Source organism: Callionymus lyra, chromosome 10 (genome assembly GCF_982586985.1).
Source record: "Callionymus lyra chromosome 10, fCalLyr1.hap1.1, whole genome shotgun sequence".
Taxonomy (NCBI): domain Eukaryota; kingdom Metazoa; phylum Chordata; class Actinopteri; order Syngnathiformes; family Callionymidae; genus Callionymus; species Callionymus lyra.
Genome location: NC_141827.1, coordinates 10,884,451 through 10,902,339, shown reverse-complemented (window position 1 = coordinate 10,902,339; position 17,889 = coordinate 10,884,451). Strand labels below are relative to the sequence as shown.

Genomic DNA, 17,889 nt, shown 5'->3' with positions numbered 1-17,889 from the left:
CGGTTCTGAGAAAAGTGGATGTTTGTGGCGTGTCGTTGATCAAGAACATCGGTGACGATGACGCCTCTTTGACAGGTGAGTTCCACCTTTTGGTAGTTTATTAGTCCATGATAGTGTTGTTTGGGTCTTTCTTAGAAAATCTGAAACACAGTTTAATTGTATGTATGAAAGAGCCTGAGATGAAAACCACATCCTTTAAAGGTAGATATGAGGTACGATGATAGCTCTTGGCTTGTTTTGGAGGGAAACACCAGGCAGATTTAAATGCAGATGCATCTGTCGTCACTACACAATATAACAGGGTTTGATGTGGAATTCTATGAAGAGGAAACAATTTTCCTCCGAGCTCATGTTTTCTTGAATCTACTGTAGTAGTTGCCGAGTCGTGATCCTCTTAGGGAAGCCCTTGGCTACTCAACAAGTTACCCGAATAAAAACACCAGATGTTTCATGCAACAGCTGATGTTGCAGTAGTACTTCATCTGTTGCAAATTTTACTGCACTACTTATGATACAATCAATCAACTAATGACAACTTTCCCATTATTTTTCATTTCTACATGAGTGGTTATTATAAGTGGCTCACATTTCATGGTTCCTTTAGATAAGAGGGGTTTGTCAACAACGCTGACCTTTCTAGGAAGGTGTGCTCCTGCCAAAATATTAAATAACAACGATTCAAGTCAAGGAATCAATAATATCTGTAGTTTTTTTTAACGTTTTTATTTTTTTTTAACTGTTTATAAATCATCTAGTCTAGGGTTTTTTTCTAGGGGAAAAGTATGATTCAATTCTAAACACTGTCTTTATTGATACAATTTTATAAATACATTTTGACACATTTTTTAAAGGGCGAAATCAGACACAAACATCAACATTTTTTCATAACATGAATAAAATTAATATAAGTAATGTTATATTATAGTACATTACACACATAGTGCTCACATGACAAACACAATGCGTACATAAAATATATGTAATTTTCAATTACATAAATAAATTGACAAATGATGAATCTCGTTTTTCAATCACTAAAATATCTTGTTTAACATTTCTGAAAATTATTTGAGAAGGAATGTCATTTTTTTAATTACATTTTTGGTTTTGTAGAATTTACAGACCGCATGACTCTTGATTAAGTCGTAACTGCTTTCATTTGTTTAGAAACCAAAATATGTCCAAACATCAGCTTTAAAAACCTGCTGTAGTCGGCCGTATCCTCTTGTCCTCAGTGGTCCCGGGATTTAGATGTTCCGTAAGCTGCAAAAGGACGTAATGACTATCAATCGGACAGAAGTGTTATTGCAACCCAAAGAAAGAACATGGCGTTAATTTTAAATTTTAAAAATACATCATGATTTTATTTTACACACACTTTAGTGAGCTACAAACCATAAACAAAACTAACACATGCAATATGATTTGCAAGCCAAATAGATATAGTATGGAGGATATATCACCATATTGATATTCTATTATATCTATATTTGATATTGAAGTTTTGCCTTTTTTAATTCTCCATGTTTCATATGAATTCTGAATTCATTTGTTTAGAAACCAAAATATGTCCAAACATCAGCTTTAAAAACCTGCTGGAGTCTGCCGTATCCTCTTGTCCTCAGTGGTCCCGGGATTTAAATGTTCCTTAAGCTGCAAAGGACTTTAATGACTATCAATCGGACAGAAGTGTTAATGCAACCCAAAGAAAGAACATGGCGTTAATTTTAAATTTAAAAAATACATGATGATTTTATTTTACACACACTTTATTGAGCTACAAACCATAAACAAAACTAACACATACAATATGATATATATTGTAGGATATATCACCATATCGATATTCTATTATATCTATATTCGATAGTTGATTAATTCTCTATGTTTCAGATGAATTCTGAATTCTATTTTTTCTCATATATTCCAGTCTGTTGAATAGAAAGACCCTGGTTCTGTGGTTGCTGGGCTCCTGGGTGAGAGTGTGCTGAAGACAGGGGGGGCAGGTTCTAGGTTGGGGGGGCAGGAGCTCCAGCGGGAGGAAGTCTTGTCAGTGAAGAACCACTGACGCTGTGTGTTAGTGTGTGTTGCGCACTCCAGCTCCTCCATCACCATGGAAGAGTCTCACTGATGCTCCTCGTCTCTCCAAAGTCACGGAACCGATGAGCGTAAACCCGCCGTCGGTGAGCGGACCTGCGTGTGAATCCCTGCCAGGAGCCGGACGAGGGTTCGTGAGCGGCTCGGACCGACGCTGAGCCCAGTCTTCAGACAGAAAAAAAGGTTCGATGCTCGATGTTCTCTTCTATTAGCTTCGTAGCATAGCCGCATGCAGAGAATGATGATGCTGTTTGGTTCTTGTCGGAGGACAGCGGTTCTTCTCCTCTCCAGTCGTGGTTCTGAGCTGTTGGATCCTTTTTTCCTCTCACTGGACCTTCGATTCATTTCGGTTCTGAAAGTCACTTTGTCATCCGGGGGGTGGGGGGTGGGGGGGGTTCAACATAAACGCGGAGGGTCACCTGTGATGACGGGAGCCTTATTGCCCTGTTTTCACCTTTTATCCGGGTGACATTTCTTTCTGTGCCCGAGTAGATATTTTATTTCAAATAACCCTATGCTTACCAGTCATAGGTCTCTAGTTATACAATTTGTCGTTGCAGCAGTGGCTTATAATTCCAGGGGAGAAAAAAAAAAGAACATTTCAAATGACATTGTTTGCCTGGTTCCCTGAAGGCAGCACAAAGGAGATGTGTAGCTGTCAGCCTGAAATCTCCTCTAAATGTGCATCAACGCTAATGACACTCTTTGTTTGTTTTTTTATTATTACTCTCACTGCACAATTGTAGTGAGATTGTAAAGCAGCACGAGTGCAATGTGACCTTTTCTGTTTCTTCCTCTGCGGGCCCTGCTGCAGTTCAAGGACTTATACAACTGATGACCAAGAGGAGCCCTGAGTGGCAGCTCGGAATTTACATTCTAATGACCGTTTTCTTGAGTCCAGCTGCATGTCATCTGCTTCCACATTTTGCCACACGGAACGTGTTCCGTTTCTGTGATTTGCTTTATTGTTATAGTCAAGGCCAGCTGTCCTTATTACTTTCCCTTCATACAAGAAGATATAGTGTCGCCCCATGTTCCTCTGTATGGAAATACATGTCTCAGCTATGTTAGGCTCTTTCCTTCTGTTTTATTGTTTGTTTTGTTTGACCATATATGTACAGAATATGACAGTTTGCTATTTATGAGCAGCCGCAGATCATAAGATACCCCCAACTACTCTTTCTTGCCCGCCAACAGAACATTTAAATCCTGTCCCGGTGGAGGAGCTGAAGATGTATTAATTGGTGGTGTCATTATTGCCTCTCCTTCTTTTGACCTACAACCATCATATATGGTTAATGTGTCATGTAACTCATATCAATGTGAGGTGATTAGAAATCAAGGTTATAGTTCATGAGGTTCCAGTACTAACACGTTGATAGTGCAGATATCGATTGGAACACATGTCTCAGTAGGTCAAGTGTTTGATTTGAAGATGGGGTTCTTATATGGGAAGGGTTAATGATCAAGATGAGAGCAGCAGGTAATAAAAACCCTCCCTTCAGAGAGCATTATGATCATGTTAAAGATTATTATTTACATCTCATGTTTGATATTATAGACACTTTGTCAAACGATTTTTGTTTCAGTCTTTAAGTCTCTAAGCAACCTTTTGACCCTGTGTTAAGAAATCCCCCCACACATGTTTTTAGCCACTTCAAATTCGGTGTGATTCAATTTGTGTGTCACGCCATTAACTGACAGCCTGTCGTTGGCATTTCTTGCCACGGTCACCTTATCATTGAGCATCCCACTAGTCTCCCCTTTAACACATCTATGAACCTCATCGGATTCTTTCCTTTCATTCTTAGATCAGGAACCTCCTTCTACCACAGGGGTGAGGGGCCATCAATCCTCGTATATGTAAAACAACAATTATAATAGGATAAATACATAATATAAAATCAAATGGATATAAAAAGTTAATTAAACAAGATTAACTTTCGATTATACAATATTTGTATCAACCTTGTTTTACGTTTCTAAATATAAATAAATACATTTCTGTTTAAGTTGTAGATATGTGAGAAAAACATGTGCAAAAATCTAAATTCAAAGGTACTTATACCTAGCTATAAAAAAGTTCTAGTTGTTCAGGACGTAAATGCATTAACCCATTATTAATAAATACATAATTTTCAGAAGTTTTATAATTGAATGGCGATTGATAAGAGAAACAAATTTATTAAAAGCAGTTGAAGGGACATGGGTGGCCCCTAGCCTGCAATCTACCCAGGTCTGATGTAAAATCTCCTCTCGAGTCCAATCGTCTGTTTCCATCCGTATCGCCCTAATGGTGCTAAATTCATCATGATTAGAACTGTTCCCGAGGAAATTGACTGTTTATCGAACAGTGTTAGCCGAATCGTCTGTCTTAATTAATAATATTATTAACGTGTGAGATGATTATTTTCTTCTCCGTTTCAGGTGCAAACTATGCCAGCAGGACCAGAGACGGTCTCACTGGTCACTCGCCAGATTATTGGTCAGCTCGTTCTGCCCGCCTCTAGCTTTTCTGTCTACACTGGCAGATCCATGCTGCTGGATGCTCCGCACAGAGCCACACCCGCACCATGAGCGCCAACGGGCCTGCCCCAGACCCCGCTCCCTCTGCCCCGAAAGCCCCGCCTGCCGCCGCCCCAGCCTCCGCCCCGGCCTCCACCCCGGCCCCTGCTCCAGCCCCGGCTCCGACACCTGCTGCACCACCCGCTCCTGCGGCCCCGCCTCCTGCCCCGACTTCCTCCACCATCCCAGTGGGTGCGTTGGCACAGAAGAAGCGGCAGCAGTATGCCAAGAGCAAGAAACAAGGCAGTAACGCCAACAGCAGGCCGCCGAGGGCGCTGTTCTGTCTCAACCTCAACAACCCCATACGCAGGGCCTGCATCAGTCTGGTGGAGTGGAAGTATCCTTTACTGTTGATCGTGAAATGTCTTTTTAATGTGACAAATAAGTATGTATTGGCAAGAATCTGGCAATACAATACATCATAATAGGGGGTCAAAGATAAAATATATTAAGATACATCACGCTACTGTAGTTATGAAAATGTATTTATATTATTCCCCCGTACTTGACTGTATCTCTGCAGGATTTATAGAATTTATCTCCTTTTATTTGTTTTAAAACCAAAATAATATCAGCTTTAAAAGTTGCTGGCGACGACTGTATCCTCTCGTCCTTAGTCAACACCGGGATCTCACAGGATGTCATTGCTCCTTTAGCGTTAGGGTTAGGGTGTAATGACTACTGCCATCGAGCGGCAGGAAGTTCAATTTGCAACACCAAAATAAACAAACGCAGTGAATATTTGCATGTTAGTTGTAAATGGAATTATTTTATTTTACACTTTATTGAAATATAAACCATAAGTAACTAAGACAAACATTAAACATGATTTGAAGCAAAAAAGAAAGATCATACATTGCTGTTTAATATCAATACAGTATCATGGAAAAATATAAATCACAATATGTTGGTGGAAAATGTGACATTATTAACAACGTAGAGCAGCAGCATCTTATTATATCTCTCTTTGGCTGTGCTTTCATCATCTTATAGATCCCATCAGTTAAGAATCGTTTTTTAAAAGAATCCCACTGCTGTGTGGAAGCATGTTGTCCTGCATTCTAAAGCACTGGTGGGATATGTGACTCATCACTGGCAGAGCACAGCTGTGTTGCAGTTTTCTAGGACTGTTGCTTCAACAGATGCTTCTTCACAGAACACTAAGATTGTGGTGTTTTTTTAAATATGATATTGATTTATGATCGATGTGTTTTATAGACGTGCAACTTCTGATCAAGATCAGATTCCTAGATTCCACCAGTGTAGTCTTTACTATCTCCAAACAAATCAATATATAATCATATGCAAAACAAACATCTTTATGACTTATTTTGTCTCCAGTGGTGTCTTAAGTTTTGTCACACCAAAGTTATGCGTCATGGATTTGGCAAACCGTTTGGCGTTTACCAGTACTGTCTATCATTCTTGTGTTCATGTAATCATATACAGTATATTCTTCTTCTTTTACTTGAAAGTTTCACTGCATTTTCCTTAACACCCTTTTCCAGGCCATTTGATATCTTTATATTAATTGCTATTTTTGCCAACTGTATGGCCTTAGCTGTCTACGTCCCTTTTCCAGAAGATGATTCCAACTCAACAAACCATGATCTGGTATGTAACCTTTTACTCACGATGATGTCTTTTAATACTTGTCCCTGGAATGCACGATCTCGTTGAATTATTCATTTTGTTTTAATGAGTGCTGTTTAGTTTGTATTCAAACAATAATGCTAAGAGTTGCAAAGCATTCTTGTATATTAGTTTGTTCATCAAGCTAGCATATGCTAGTCTGCCGGTACATTGACTGTCTTTAGTTGATGTTAAAACTTGTAATAAACATTATTTGATGTGAAAACAACTACAACCTCACTAAAGACTACAGGCAGACCAGAAATCAACTAAACTAACTTTTCTGATGATTTTAAAACCAATAGTCAATCTTTGGACTTTGTTAAAGTATCTAAACCTTTTGTTTCAATAGAACTTTACAGGCTGTTCCGTTGTACGCATTAAAATGCTGAGACAGCAGAAAAAAAAGAGTACCCTCACTCACCATTTCATTTTGCAGACTGCTGTGTCGGTATAAGAAAAAAAAAGATACCTTTCCATGCGTTTTTATCTTGTATGCAGCTTTTATTTTGTCGACTATTTATAGGATCTTCGTCATTGCACCACTCTGTGCGCCTTAAGCATTTATGTCTGTGTGATATATTATCGGCAGTGTGTAGAGATTATTCCACTGCTCTAAAGTTTTCATCGGGTCTCAACACGAGTTTTTCTTCTTGTTGTTCAGTGTTGTCGTGTTCATGGATCACAGCTTGATCTGCAGATGTTAGAAAGGAAGGAGAGACTTAAGTGAAAGGTTAGTCAGTGAAACACTAGAAAGCTACTTCTTTAAGATGGTGTGGAGCCAGAGGTGCAAAGTACACTGTTGGTTTTGGTCCACCTTTTGAGAAACAAGGTGTTCTGCTTGTTATTTTCACCTCCTGTGGGGTGACCCGCAGGTGTGTGTCTACCCAGTGGTGCCGCGTCAGCAAAAAGTAGGCCACCATGGACATTAGCTTTCACACCATGTTTCTCTTCGCTGTGTTTCCAGGTTATCTGTGCGTATACAGTTGATTTAGACATTTAAAAATTGGGATCATCGAGATCCACCTGGCAAGTATATCCCATCAATTAAACGTTGAAATAGTTTACCAGCGTCCCACCATCCATCAAGAGGAGAAGGTTTGGCGAAGTGATAAAGAGCTGCTCAGTGGACGTAGATCAAAGAGAAATTGTGCGACTTGATGGATGGTTTGACAGCGTCTGGTAATGCCTCTTAATGCTATTTGTCACAAGTTTTTCGGGAGTGTCGCTGTGAATCATTTCGCACCTTTGTGACTTTCGATTAAGCAACAGTGTCAGCTTGGATTTGTAGATGTGTCAGGGGAGCTTGTATTTTGCACTTACCTTGGGTGCAGAGCTGCTGCGGCTCTCACCTTTATCCTCCATTGTACCATTCTCGCGTGATAAATGTTCTATAAAGGTTGACTAATAGTCGCATATATCAAATGCAGCGGTCCCTCGCCGTATCACGGTTCACCCTCTGCAGTCTGGCTGTTTGGCAGATTTTTAAATATATTAAATCAACCTGCAGTCAGGAACTTCAAAGCTCCTTGTCTTTGTGCACTATGTGTCTAACAAGTGATTTATTTGAACTTTAAAACAACGACAAAACTAAGCTGCCGGGTCCTAGTCTGTTTGGAGACCAGCGTGGACCAGAGTGGTCAAGTGTAATGCTTTCAGCCATTCTCACGCCACACGCTTATATTTACCAATTTAATACTCTTGTTTGTTTTTTAATGGTTATAAACTTTGGCCAATCACAGAATGAGTGCACGAATGCTCCTTCCCAGGTGCAAAACAAATAGACTTAAGGACTCATTCATTCCTCGGGCTTTTCAATTGTACAATTCTGAGTTCAGGGGCAGGAGTGGAGTGAAAGTATCTGGATGTTCTGTTCTATGTTAATCTTTGTATCCTTTGTCTTTGTTGTTTTTCGTTGATCTATGTTCTTTGTCTTTATCTTTAGACTTAGATTTTGTCATCTTGTTCTTTCTCTTTATGTTCTTGTTCTTCTTATTTTATTTTGATTTATTTTTTATAAAAAATTGCTGTATGTATTGGCTACTGGAAAAAAACAATATTTACCAATCAGAAGAAACATAAGGCGGGACTAACTATGTTTCTAACTATTCATAACACAACAGCGTGATAGAGTCATCGTAACTTAAGTACATTTTTAAGTAAAGCGCTTAACACACTTAACATTTTAATACAACAGCGCTGACATCGTACTGCGATTAAGTTATACATCGTTCAGGTTTCTCCATTCAATACACTTTGACCTACAGTGTCATCGCTCAACTTAAAGGTTATTTCATTTAGAAGTAGGAAAATAAACTTCCGGCTTTCAAATTAAGAGCAGCACGTCAGCCTAATAATCCTTCATTATCAGGGTCATACTCTGTACTGTTTAAAATGCACATTTGTTATTCAGGAATTTGTTCATTGTTTCTAATTCATTGTTTTATCAACAAATTATTGTTTCCAACAAATGTTAAATTGTCACCCAGTTAATAGTTTTCAGATCATTTCAAGGGCAAATTTAAGATGGCGGATTTTGTTAAATGCACGGAGGTTTCAGAACTCAACACCGGAAATTAACATGGAAGTGATTTGTTATTTTTTTCATTGAATAGTTATTGCTTTCTATTTATCCTGACGGCAGGAAATCAGTATGAAGTATGTACGAGCCAGTCGCACTGGCTGACACGAACCTTTGAGTGATGGGAACGGCAACGATAGATGATAGATTATGCCGAAATTATTTGTCAGTCCGGACAAATGAAAAGTTGCAGCAGAGCTCCCTTTGTGCTGAAATAGTATATTTCTTATTCCAGCATGTACGCGTGCATCTCCTCGGCCCCAGCTTTACATTGCTTGCACAGGACTTTGATTCTGCACGGTCAACATTAAAGCAAATAATACAATCTTTCCCCTTTTTCTTTTTTTACCCCTGCCAAGGTTGTACAGCTCAGTGCTTTGTAAGGCAGGTGTGCCCTCGCTTGTTCTACAGCACTCACAAAGTGGTGACGATAGAGAGGGTGTGTGGTTTAGGGGGGTAAGGGATGCTTAGCAGCTTTTTTGAGAAGAGTTTCATTTCATGCCATTCTGCTCAGCGGCTCACAGGTGGAATGAGGACTCCTGAGAGAGGTGGGAGGCCTGACGTTGTCAAGGATCAGATGGTATCATAAGAATATTACAGCGTTTCCTCGGTTTCTCGTTGTGCAACTCCGCTCAGAATCTTGTCCTGATGAAATGCAGTGCTGCAAAGTCATGGAGACCTTAATGGTTGTGAGCCCTTCAGTGGTGAGAACAGGATGTGGCTAAAATCAGCATCTCATTATAAATAGGCCCTTTTTTTTTTCGCAGCGGGCGGAACATAGCCGCACGGATCAGGGTCAACCACCAGGAGGCACAAGTGATTAACCTAGAGTCATTGTTTCACAGTGGATGACAGACCTTTCATTCTCCCTTACATCTTAGTGGAATCATGTCTGTTAGAACAGAACCCACACCTCTGCTGCACGTGACTGCGTCCCGCCTGCACCCACCGTGGGACAGGCCGTCTACAACCCCCCTCTGCCTCTGCTTTAAGGTCATTTCTGACTATCTATCCAAGACTCAACACCGCAGGCAGCTAAAGGTAGCTGAGGAAAACAATGACCTTTTCATGTGCAGTATGATTCATGCAACTGATCCTTCTAAGGCAACATGTGCGACTTGTATTCGGTATTATGTAGTGTTTGCGCATATCTTCGTTATTGTGTAACGTTGGAGCCACAGAGCTGTTTATTTCACTGAGGACGAAAGGACAAAAGGCTGAAATGGCCGCATATAAACTCACATTGATGTCTCCTGAGGACTCAAGGTCGACAAAATACATGTTTTTTCAAGAGATGATTATACCGATGTATTTTTTTTAAATGCTTCTTCCCATAGAACCAGACTATTCTCTATTTTCTTTTTTTTTGTTTTTATTTTATTTAGAGGTATTAAGATATTCCAGCAATAGTAGTTTCTTGGTATGACTTGAGACGGGATCTAACATTGTTTCTATGCTTTCCTTTAGATTGATAGCTATTGTCACATAATCATTTTAAATGAATAATCTTTCAATGTCATCTTGTCCTTAACATTGGTCTACATATCTGAGAACCTTAAACACTTTGAATCATACACGATGTGTTTGTATACATACATACTACATACATACATATTCAATTGTAGAATTTTCACTGACAAGCAAACATTTAAAACTGTAATCAACCAATTAATAATATAAATCAAACCCTTTTCAACTGTAATATTTACTGTAAAATATATTTTATTTTGTTAACTTATTATAGATGTAAAAACAATTCCGACTTTATCAATTTTTCTTGTGGGTCACATGAGTAGTATGAGTACCTTGTATTCAAGTATGGTGTTACTTATATTCATTCTATTTATATTATAATGCTATGAATATAAATAGTAGTTGATTGGCTCTCTTTAAATCTTTCTTAATTCAAGCATGTTCAGGGGATTGATTGTTTATATATAATAAAACAACATGTGATGTTAAGATTTGCCAACAGAAATGCTCAACAAAGAATCAAAGGATTTTAAATCTTAACTGTAATAAAGCAGTTTGCAGGACAACAGACGTACACAAAACTTTTTGACACTTTAAATATATACTCTATCTACTACTACAGATGCTTTTGTGTGTCCACTGTCAAATTACTGCTATTCTGATTTATCTGAAACCAGTGACACAAGTCAAGTATCTTTCTTATGTATAGCAATACAGAGAGAAAATAAATGTATAAATTTCAGTCCAGACTACAAGTCTTATCTTGGTGTCTGCAATTTTTCAGCTCTCCTGCTTCAAAAAGGTCATGTGAGTGCGAAGGCATCGGCGTGAGGACACACAGGCTGAGGAAGTGGAATGAGGGATTGAGGAGAGCAGTGAGAAATAGTGACTCGAGAATGTGGGATTAAGGCATCTGGAATTAAATTGTCCTTTTCCAACCTCAACAAAATATTGATCTGAGTCTATCAATTATTCATGAATATAATTTTATAGCAATTCTTCAAATAATTTAGGGGAAACTTATTGAAGAACAACAATAGATCTCTTCTCCCCAAATTGATTTTGCCTTTTTTTTAATGCATCGCTGCAACTGTGCATCATTGATGATTTACAGAGTCGCTGTGACTCGAGTTGAGGTTTGTGGGAAGTGCGTGACGCATCTGGGAGTGACAGATCACCACTGTCACATCTTTTTAAATTAAAATGTCTCAACCAACGGTGACACAGACTTGAACATCAATATAATTAACTCACAATTTTTGTTTCTCACTCTCGTAAAACAAACCGAAGTGTTTTTTTTATATTTCTATATTTAACACAGTTGTATTCATAGTTATATCTTATATAGTTGTGTCTTTTAATCAGCAATATCGGGTTAGTGTGTGTATGTGCCTGGTTAGTTGTGCAAGCGAGCGTGTGAGCTTACACAAGCAACAGCGTCTGGACCTCAAACTCCTATAGGGATGATTCTGGAAGACTGTGATTATTCACTTAGTGTAACTGCTCATTTGTGGTTAACACTGCCACAGCCTGTTATCTTGAGTGTTTGGGCACAAAAACAAGACACAAGCTCTAATAAATGAATTATGGATGAAAAGACAACTTTTAAGCGAAGCTAAAAAAAAACAACGTTTTACAAAATTGATTTATGGACTTTTAAAAATAATTATGGTTGCTTTGTTTTCAATGTATTTTGTCAATGTAGAGATTGTGTTGATGTAAAAGTGTTGAAAAATAGGATTATTGTAAATGTTTTAAAATACAGTATATATGATTTATATATGATGTTTTCATAACAATCAACATCAAATGGCAAACAGTATTTACAGTCACATTCACATAAAAATAATATACTGTAGACACAATATGTATTTGTATTAAACATTAATTTTTCTATAAAAACTAAATGATGTCTATCCTAGAATATGATACATTCCCAAAGTCCCTTAAACCCTAATGTCCATATATGTATGTATATCTATATTTTATTTAATTTTTTTCTAAGATACATCTCAGAACATTTCCCATAAAAAGACATTTCCTATAACAAGACTAAATCTGAGGGCCTGGCTGCATGGCAATGACTGATCTATGCAGACAGGTGAAGCTAGAGAGGTAGCAGGAGATGAAGGAAAACCTGGGGGAGGGATGGTAATGTGGATCGTCAAACAATGTGCATGTCTGCTTGGTGCGTAACTGTCCTTCTGAAGCTTCGCTCAAACCAGATATTTTAGCCGGGATTCTAGTCCTGTACCTGAGCAGATTCATCAGATTGTCTTGTTTTATTCGCACAGAAACACATAAACAAATCATGTTATGTTTGCTCTCCTTTCCAAACACTCAATTATCCTGCTTGCATGCTGTCACCGTGACTCATTTTTCTGTGGGCTCATCTTGCACGCTTCTCAAACACGCTCGCTCAGGTAATCATCGATTCAAAAAAACAGCATTAAACAGAGTGGATTTGTTGTGCAATGAACTGACAATCATGTAACGTTCTGATTCATTTATAATGAGGCTGTTAAGTAGGATAACAAACTTGAGTGATAAGATTAATGAAAATACCGACGTTCACCATGTATTTAAAATAAAATAATACCAGAATACTTCTCTCTCCCCGGCACAGTTTTAAAATGTATTTTAGTTTTTTCCAGTATTGACTAAAACAATACCTATCTCTACTCGTAGGGTTCTCAAACCCAGCTCAAGTAAATTCTTGTCGAGATCTCAATTCCTATGTCGTGTTTACAACACCGACAATAAATGATTCTGATCTTGGATCGAAATTTGATTTAAATTATTGTGATTCATTCAATTTGTGAATTTTCATGTGTCATTACTGTGAATTTGCACAATTTTACATGTTTCTATGTCATAAATCCGTTTCATCTTAACCGAAAAATACAAGATATATAAATGAAATTAAGATCTGTATTCCTGAACTCTCTGACGTTTCACGGAGTTCACTCATAAAAGTTTAGAAATCAACCGGAAAACGAAGCTGCTTCTTTTCTGAAATGTTACGCAGTGATCTTTATATCTTTATTATCTCTTGATAAGGGAAGATAACCTTCCGTTCAAGAGTCTTTAGGGAAAGGAACTCTTGAAGAGAATGAAAGCGTTTGTTCCTAATCCTGGAGGTGTTGAATCTTTGACTTAAAGGTTCTCTCTCCATCATGGGGGCATGAAAAAAAAAGGGATGAGAGGGTTTGTTCAGGATGAAGTCAGTCTTTTGCTTCTGGTCTTTCTCCCCATTGTATCTTCAAACAGTCCAGTTTATGTTTCCTTGTTGTGCTGCTGAAATACTCTCCTCTACTCAAGATGTTAATGATTGTTAAAGGTTTAAATGATGGGTTCGGTAAATGACGAAGTTTATGGATTGGATTTTGTTTTATTTCCCTTCATGAATCAGGTCCAGCCACAGAAGGTTTAATTCTAATTTGGTTGTGACAAGAGACGTTGATAGATGTGTTTAATCAAGTAGTAACTATTCTTTTTAGCTGATTAACAAATGATATATATATATATATATAATGAAACATCCTACATTAAAACTCCATCCGTTGCGTAAGTGATAGGTATCACACATTAAAGTACCGTGAAGTTTCCAAATATGCATAACTAATTTTAAAGTATGCGTATATAATTGGCCCCAGTTGGTTATGTAGTGGGTTCCATATTCATTCTTCTTTAATATGCATGGAATTAAAATAACACAGTTCTGTGGTTAATTTGTGGGACGTTCCAGCGTCTCCTGAGCCCTGAAAGCAGACCCATCTGAATTGTTAATAACTCTGCATTACTGCCGCTGCCTGCTTCGGTCATATGGCGAGATGTAGAGCATGGCATGGTTCAGCTGCTGAGCCTCCACTGTGCTGTGGTCACTTCACTTTGCGTTGCGTGCGTCCTGCTTGCTGAGGTTGTACCTCTGCTGAAAGTACAGCGAAGTACAATGTTTAAGTAAAGGTTGAGCAGAAAAACATTTCACGATGTGCTATATCTTGGGTTTGCAATTCTATATTAAACATAATAAAACATAAATATAAATAAACATTTACAGACATGTATTATTCATGATAATTAGTCATGTAACAATTATATTATAATCATTTTCTTTTTATAGTTGCTGTCAGAGGTTCGGTGTCACAGGATGCTTAACATAAAGATCAAACATGATTCATTTAAAAATGGCAAAGCACATGAAAGGGCAGCTAATGTGGAAAAACCCAAATGTTGAAGTGTTCCTCTCCAAGATGCCGTAAGTCTCTCATCATGACCATGTTTTGAAGTGAAGAATATGATAGTTAAAAAGACTAAGTTGATGAAACGATTGTAAAATGATGAGTTAAAAGGCGAAGACACATAAAAGACTGTCTGTAAGAGTGTGTTTTTAAAAGAAGACACAGAGACCAGTCTTATCTCCTGGTCTGTGATATTTATTTCACTTTGAATTTTTAATAATGATTATGGTGTCCGACGCTGTTCTCTTTACTCATCTTAAGATAAGTTTAACATTACTTGATGCAGAATTCAACTACAAGTTGCAAATGTTAACTATTTGGATATAAACATAACTTTTGTTTTTAATCTTTTGGACGTTAAGGGTTTTGTATCGTAAGAATGATCAATTAGGAGTGTGTATCGGCAAGAATTTGGTGATACATATCAGCATACGGGGGCAACAAGACGATACATTATGAATTTACAGACCACATGACTTTTGACAAAGTCATATTTGCTTTCATTTGTTTTGAAACCAAAATATGCCCAATATTCAGTATCCTCTCGTCCTCAGTCGTCCCCGGGATCTCCTTGGATGTTCCTTTAGTTACGGAGGCTGTAATGACCGCTGCCATATAGTGGCCAGATGTTTCAATTGCAACACAAAAATAACAATATCCTTGAATATTTGCATAGTAAATGAAAAAAGTATTTTACATACAATTTTGACACAATATTCCTTTTTTTCTGACTCATATCGATTCATATCCCCCTACAGGAATATATTTTATTTATTCAACATTATTATGATAGAAAGATAGAATGAAACAAGAACAAAGTGCAATAAAAAATATATCATATCTTATTATGTTGTTATAATGACCCCCGATTGAAAAAAAATCATAAATATCCTAAACGTTAAAACTCCAGCATTCACATACAGTGTGATCTGACTGGTGTGTTACTCCTTTAGTAACAGGTGCTCATTACCCTTTCTTGATAGCACTAGCAAGTGTCAATGATGAAAGCAAGTGTCCATAAGCTCAACTTAACCTTTTACTTGTGTAAGAAAGACACCAGCCTCTAGTATTCTAGGCTAAGAGCTTCTCACAAAAACCACTAAACTGTCAGGAAAACAAGGCCCAAGGCAGCTGCTCTCTCTCTCTCTAGCTTTTATGTTTCCCACAAAGAAGCCAGATGAAGAGATTAAGAACCTCCTATGGGCATAGTGGTTATTATTGCGACAGTATGTATCCAAGAGCATGTGTCTCAGCGATTTTCTTGAAGAGGGCCAGTGTTGGTGAAGAGAAATTGCAGTCAGCGCTGAAGTTGATCTGTGCCATGCATACACGATGAGGAGGTTTTGTCTCCGATTACTGTTACATGGATCATCTCGCTGCCTGTACACGTGAACCTCAGCTCACCTCGGCTGCGGTTGTCTTCGCTTACAGTTCATTGTAGTCCGACTTACTGTAGGAGCTTGTTTTCTCTCCAAATGGATTCATGCCTCACATGCTGTCGTTTTTTTCTGTGGTATTTGTACAAGTCTTGCAATTAAATAAGACGTTACTTTCTGAATACAAATTAATGTTCTGGGCTTGTGTGATCTGTACTTGTAGGCAGCATCTCTTCAATCTCAAGGAAGCTTCTTTGGATGAAAAATATTTTTTTAAGATGGCCGTTTATCTTTTTTTTTTTTTTTAAATACAATAATATATCGCTAATACATGATTCTGGACATTATCATTGATTTGGAACTGTGGCTTTTAATATGTGTGTCTTTTTGGACGAGAAATTTGAATTTATGGTTGAACGATCCCTTAGAGTCGTGGCTGGAAGATTTCTCATCTTGTGTTTCCCTAAAGACTTGTTCTTCTTCTCTTGATATAAATTTAAAAATGTTTGACTTCATATATGATAATATATATTTTTTTTTAATTCTGTTATTTGTGCTTTTAAAAGAAATTGTGAAAATCAAACAAAACTAAAATAATGTTAAACGTGAAAAACAGAAATCAAAATAATAAAGTAATATGTATTTTAATACGTAGGATGTGTGGTTTTAAGAGGCTTTAGTTATCATGAAAAACTCAACCTTAGTGTAACTTTGTAACCATAGGCACAGCCTCGTAGTCTTTACTTTCATCAACCTGCATTTTTTAAAGCATCATCTTTTTTTACTTCATCATTTCATGAACTTCACATGCAATGTTGAATATATACTAATTTCAAGTCAGTCAATGACATTTTGAATCTGCATTCGGCTCATGTGTCTTGAGTTTAACGACTTTAAAGTTGATTTAAGCATCGTTGCGTTTTAATTAAACTACCTGTCATAGACCGATGTAGTCGTATCAGATATACAGACCTTTTAAACCCAGTGCTTCTAACTCAACTGGACTTTTATGCTGTTCCAGACTGACGTGGGCTTTGACTTGGGTGCACATGTGTTGTAGGATTCCATTAGTGTTGATTGGCTCTTCGCTGCCTTGCCTATCTGTGTTGTGGGAGGAACGTTAGATAAGAGGTTGGAAGGAGGCCAAAGGAAGATACATGGCTGCTGCACCACAAGTTATCAAGATTTAAAACGGCTCTGTCAAATATCAGCCGTCTTGAGTAATACAGATTTTATGTTGTGGTGCTGTTGGGTCTCTTTTTTGGCTTGTATCTGCACATGTAACATCATCTTTCCAGGCAATAAAAAGTAACAAAACAGCGTTTTAATATTTTCAAAATAAGCCGCTTTTACTTTTAAAAGAAATGTCGCATTTTAGGTCTCATTGTAAACTAAAATTACACAAAATTACAGAATGTTCCGTGTGGATTTATTATAGTATTTTTTTTCCATTCTTTAATTGTAAACAGTCTCAGTACTTGGCTTCACTATTTAGTTGCACATATTGTGACATTTCCCTGTGCTCTGGTCAAAATCTAATGAGCTAATGTGACCTTTTAAGAAAAAGCTATTTTTTGATATGCAAATCTCATAGACGCTGCAGGGGCAGATGAAATTTAATCAAGGGCTGACATTGATCCCTGGACTCTGTAGGGCATGTGTTAATTATATAAACAAGTGTTTTTTGTTTTTACTTGAAGCTGTGGAATGTGGAAACTGACTTGCTGTGCTAATGCAAAAGAGACAATCTAATATCCTGCAGCCTGTCGAAGTTAATTGGATAAGTGTGTGTGTGTGTGCTCCTTTTCGCTGTGTGTAAAATGTCTATTTTTAGATGTGTTCATCGCTTGCTGTCGATATGACGGAGGTTGACCGCCATGATCTGTTTTGTCCACGTCCATCTCAACGTCTTGTCTGGTTTAAT

At 37.7% G+C, this 17,889-nt stretch overlaps 1 protein-coding gene across 1 annotated transcript in view; it reads left to right on the top strand.

Moving 5' to 3' along the window:
• The first annotated feature begins 2,131 nt into the window (after positions 1–2,131).
• Positions 2,132–17,889, top strand: part of cacna1da (calcium channel, voltage-dependent, L type, alpha 1D subunit, a) — a 57,102-nt gene continuing 41,344 nt past the window's right edge. Inside the window, exons 1-3 of the mRNA XM_087801193.1 lie at positions 2,132–2,280; positions 4,525–4,999; positions 6,171–6,276. Coding sequence (XP_087657319.1) covers positions 4,671–4,999; positions 6,171–6,276 — 435 coding nt within the window. The 5' untranslated portion in view covers positions 2,132–2,280; positions 4,525–4,670. The remainder of the gene's footprint in view (positions 2,281–4,524; positions 5,000–6,170; positions 6,277–17,889) is intronic.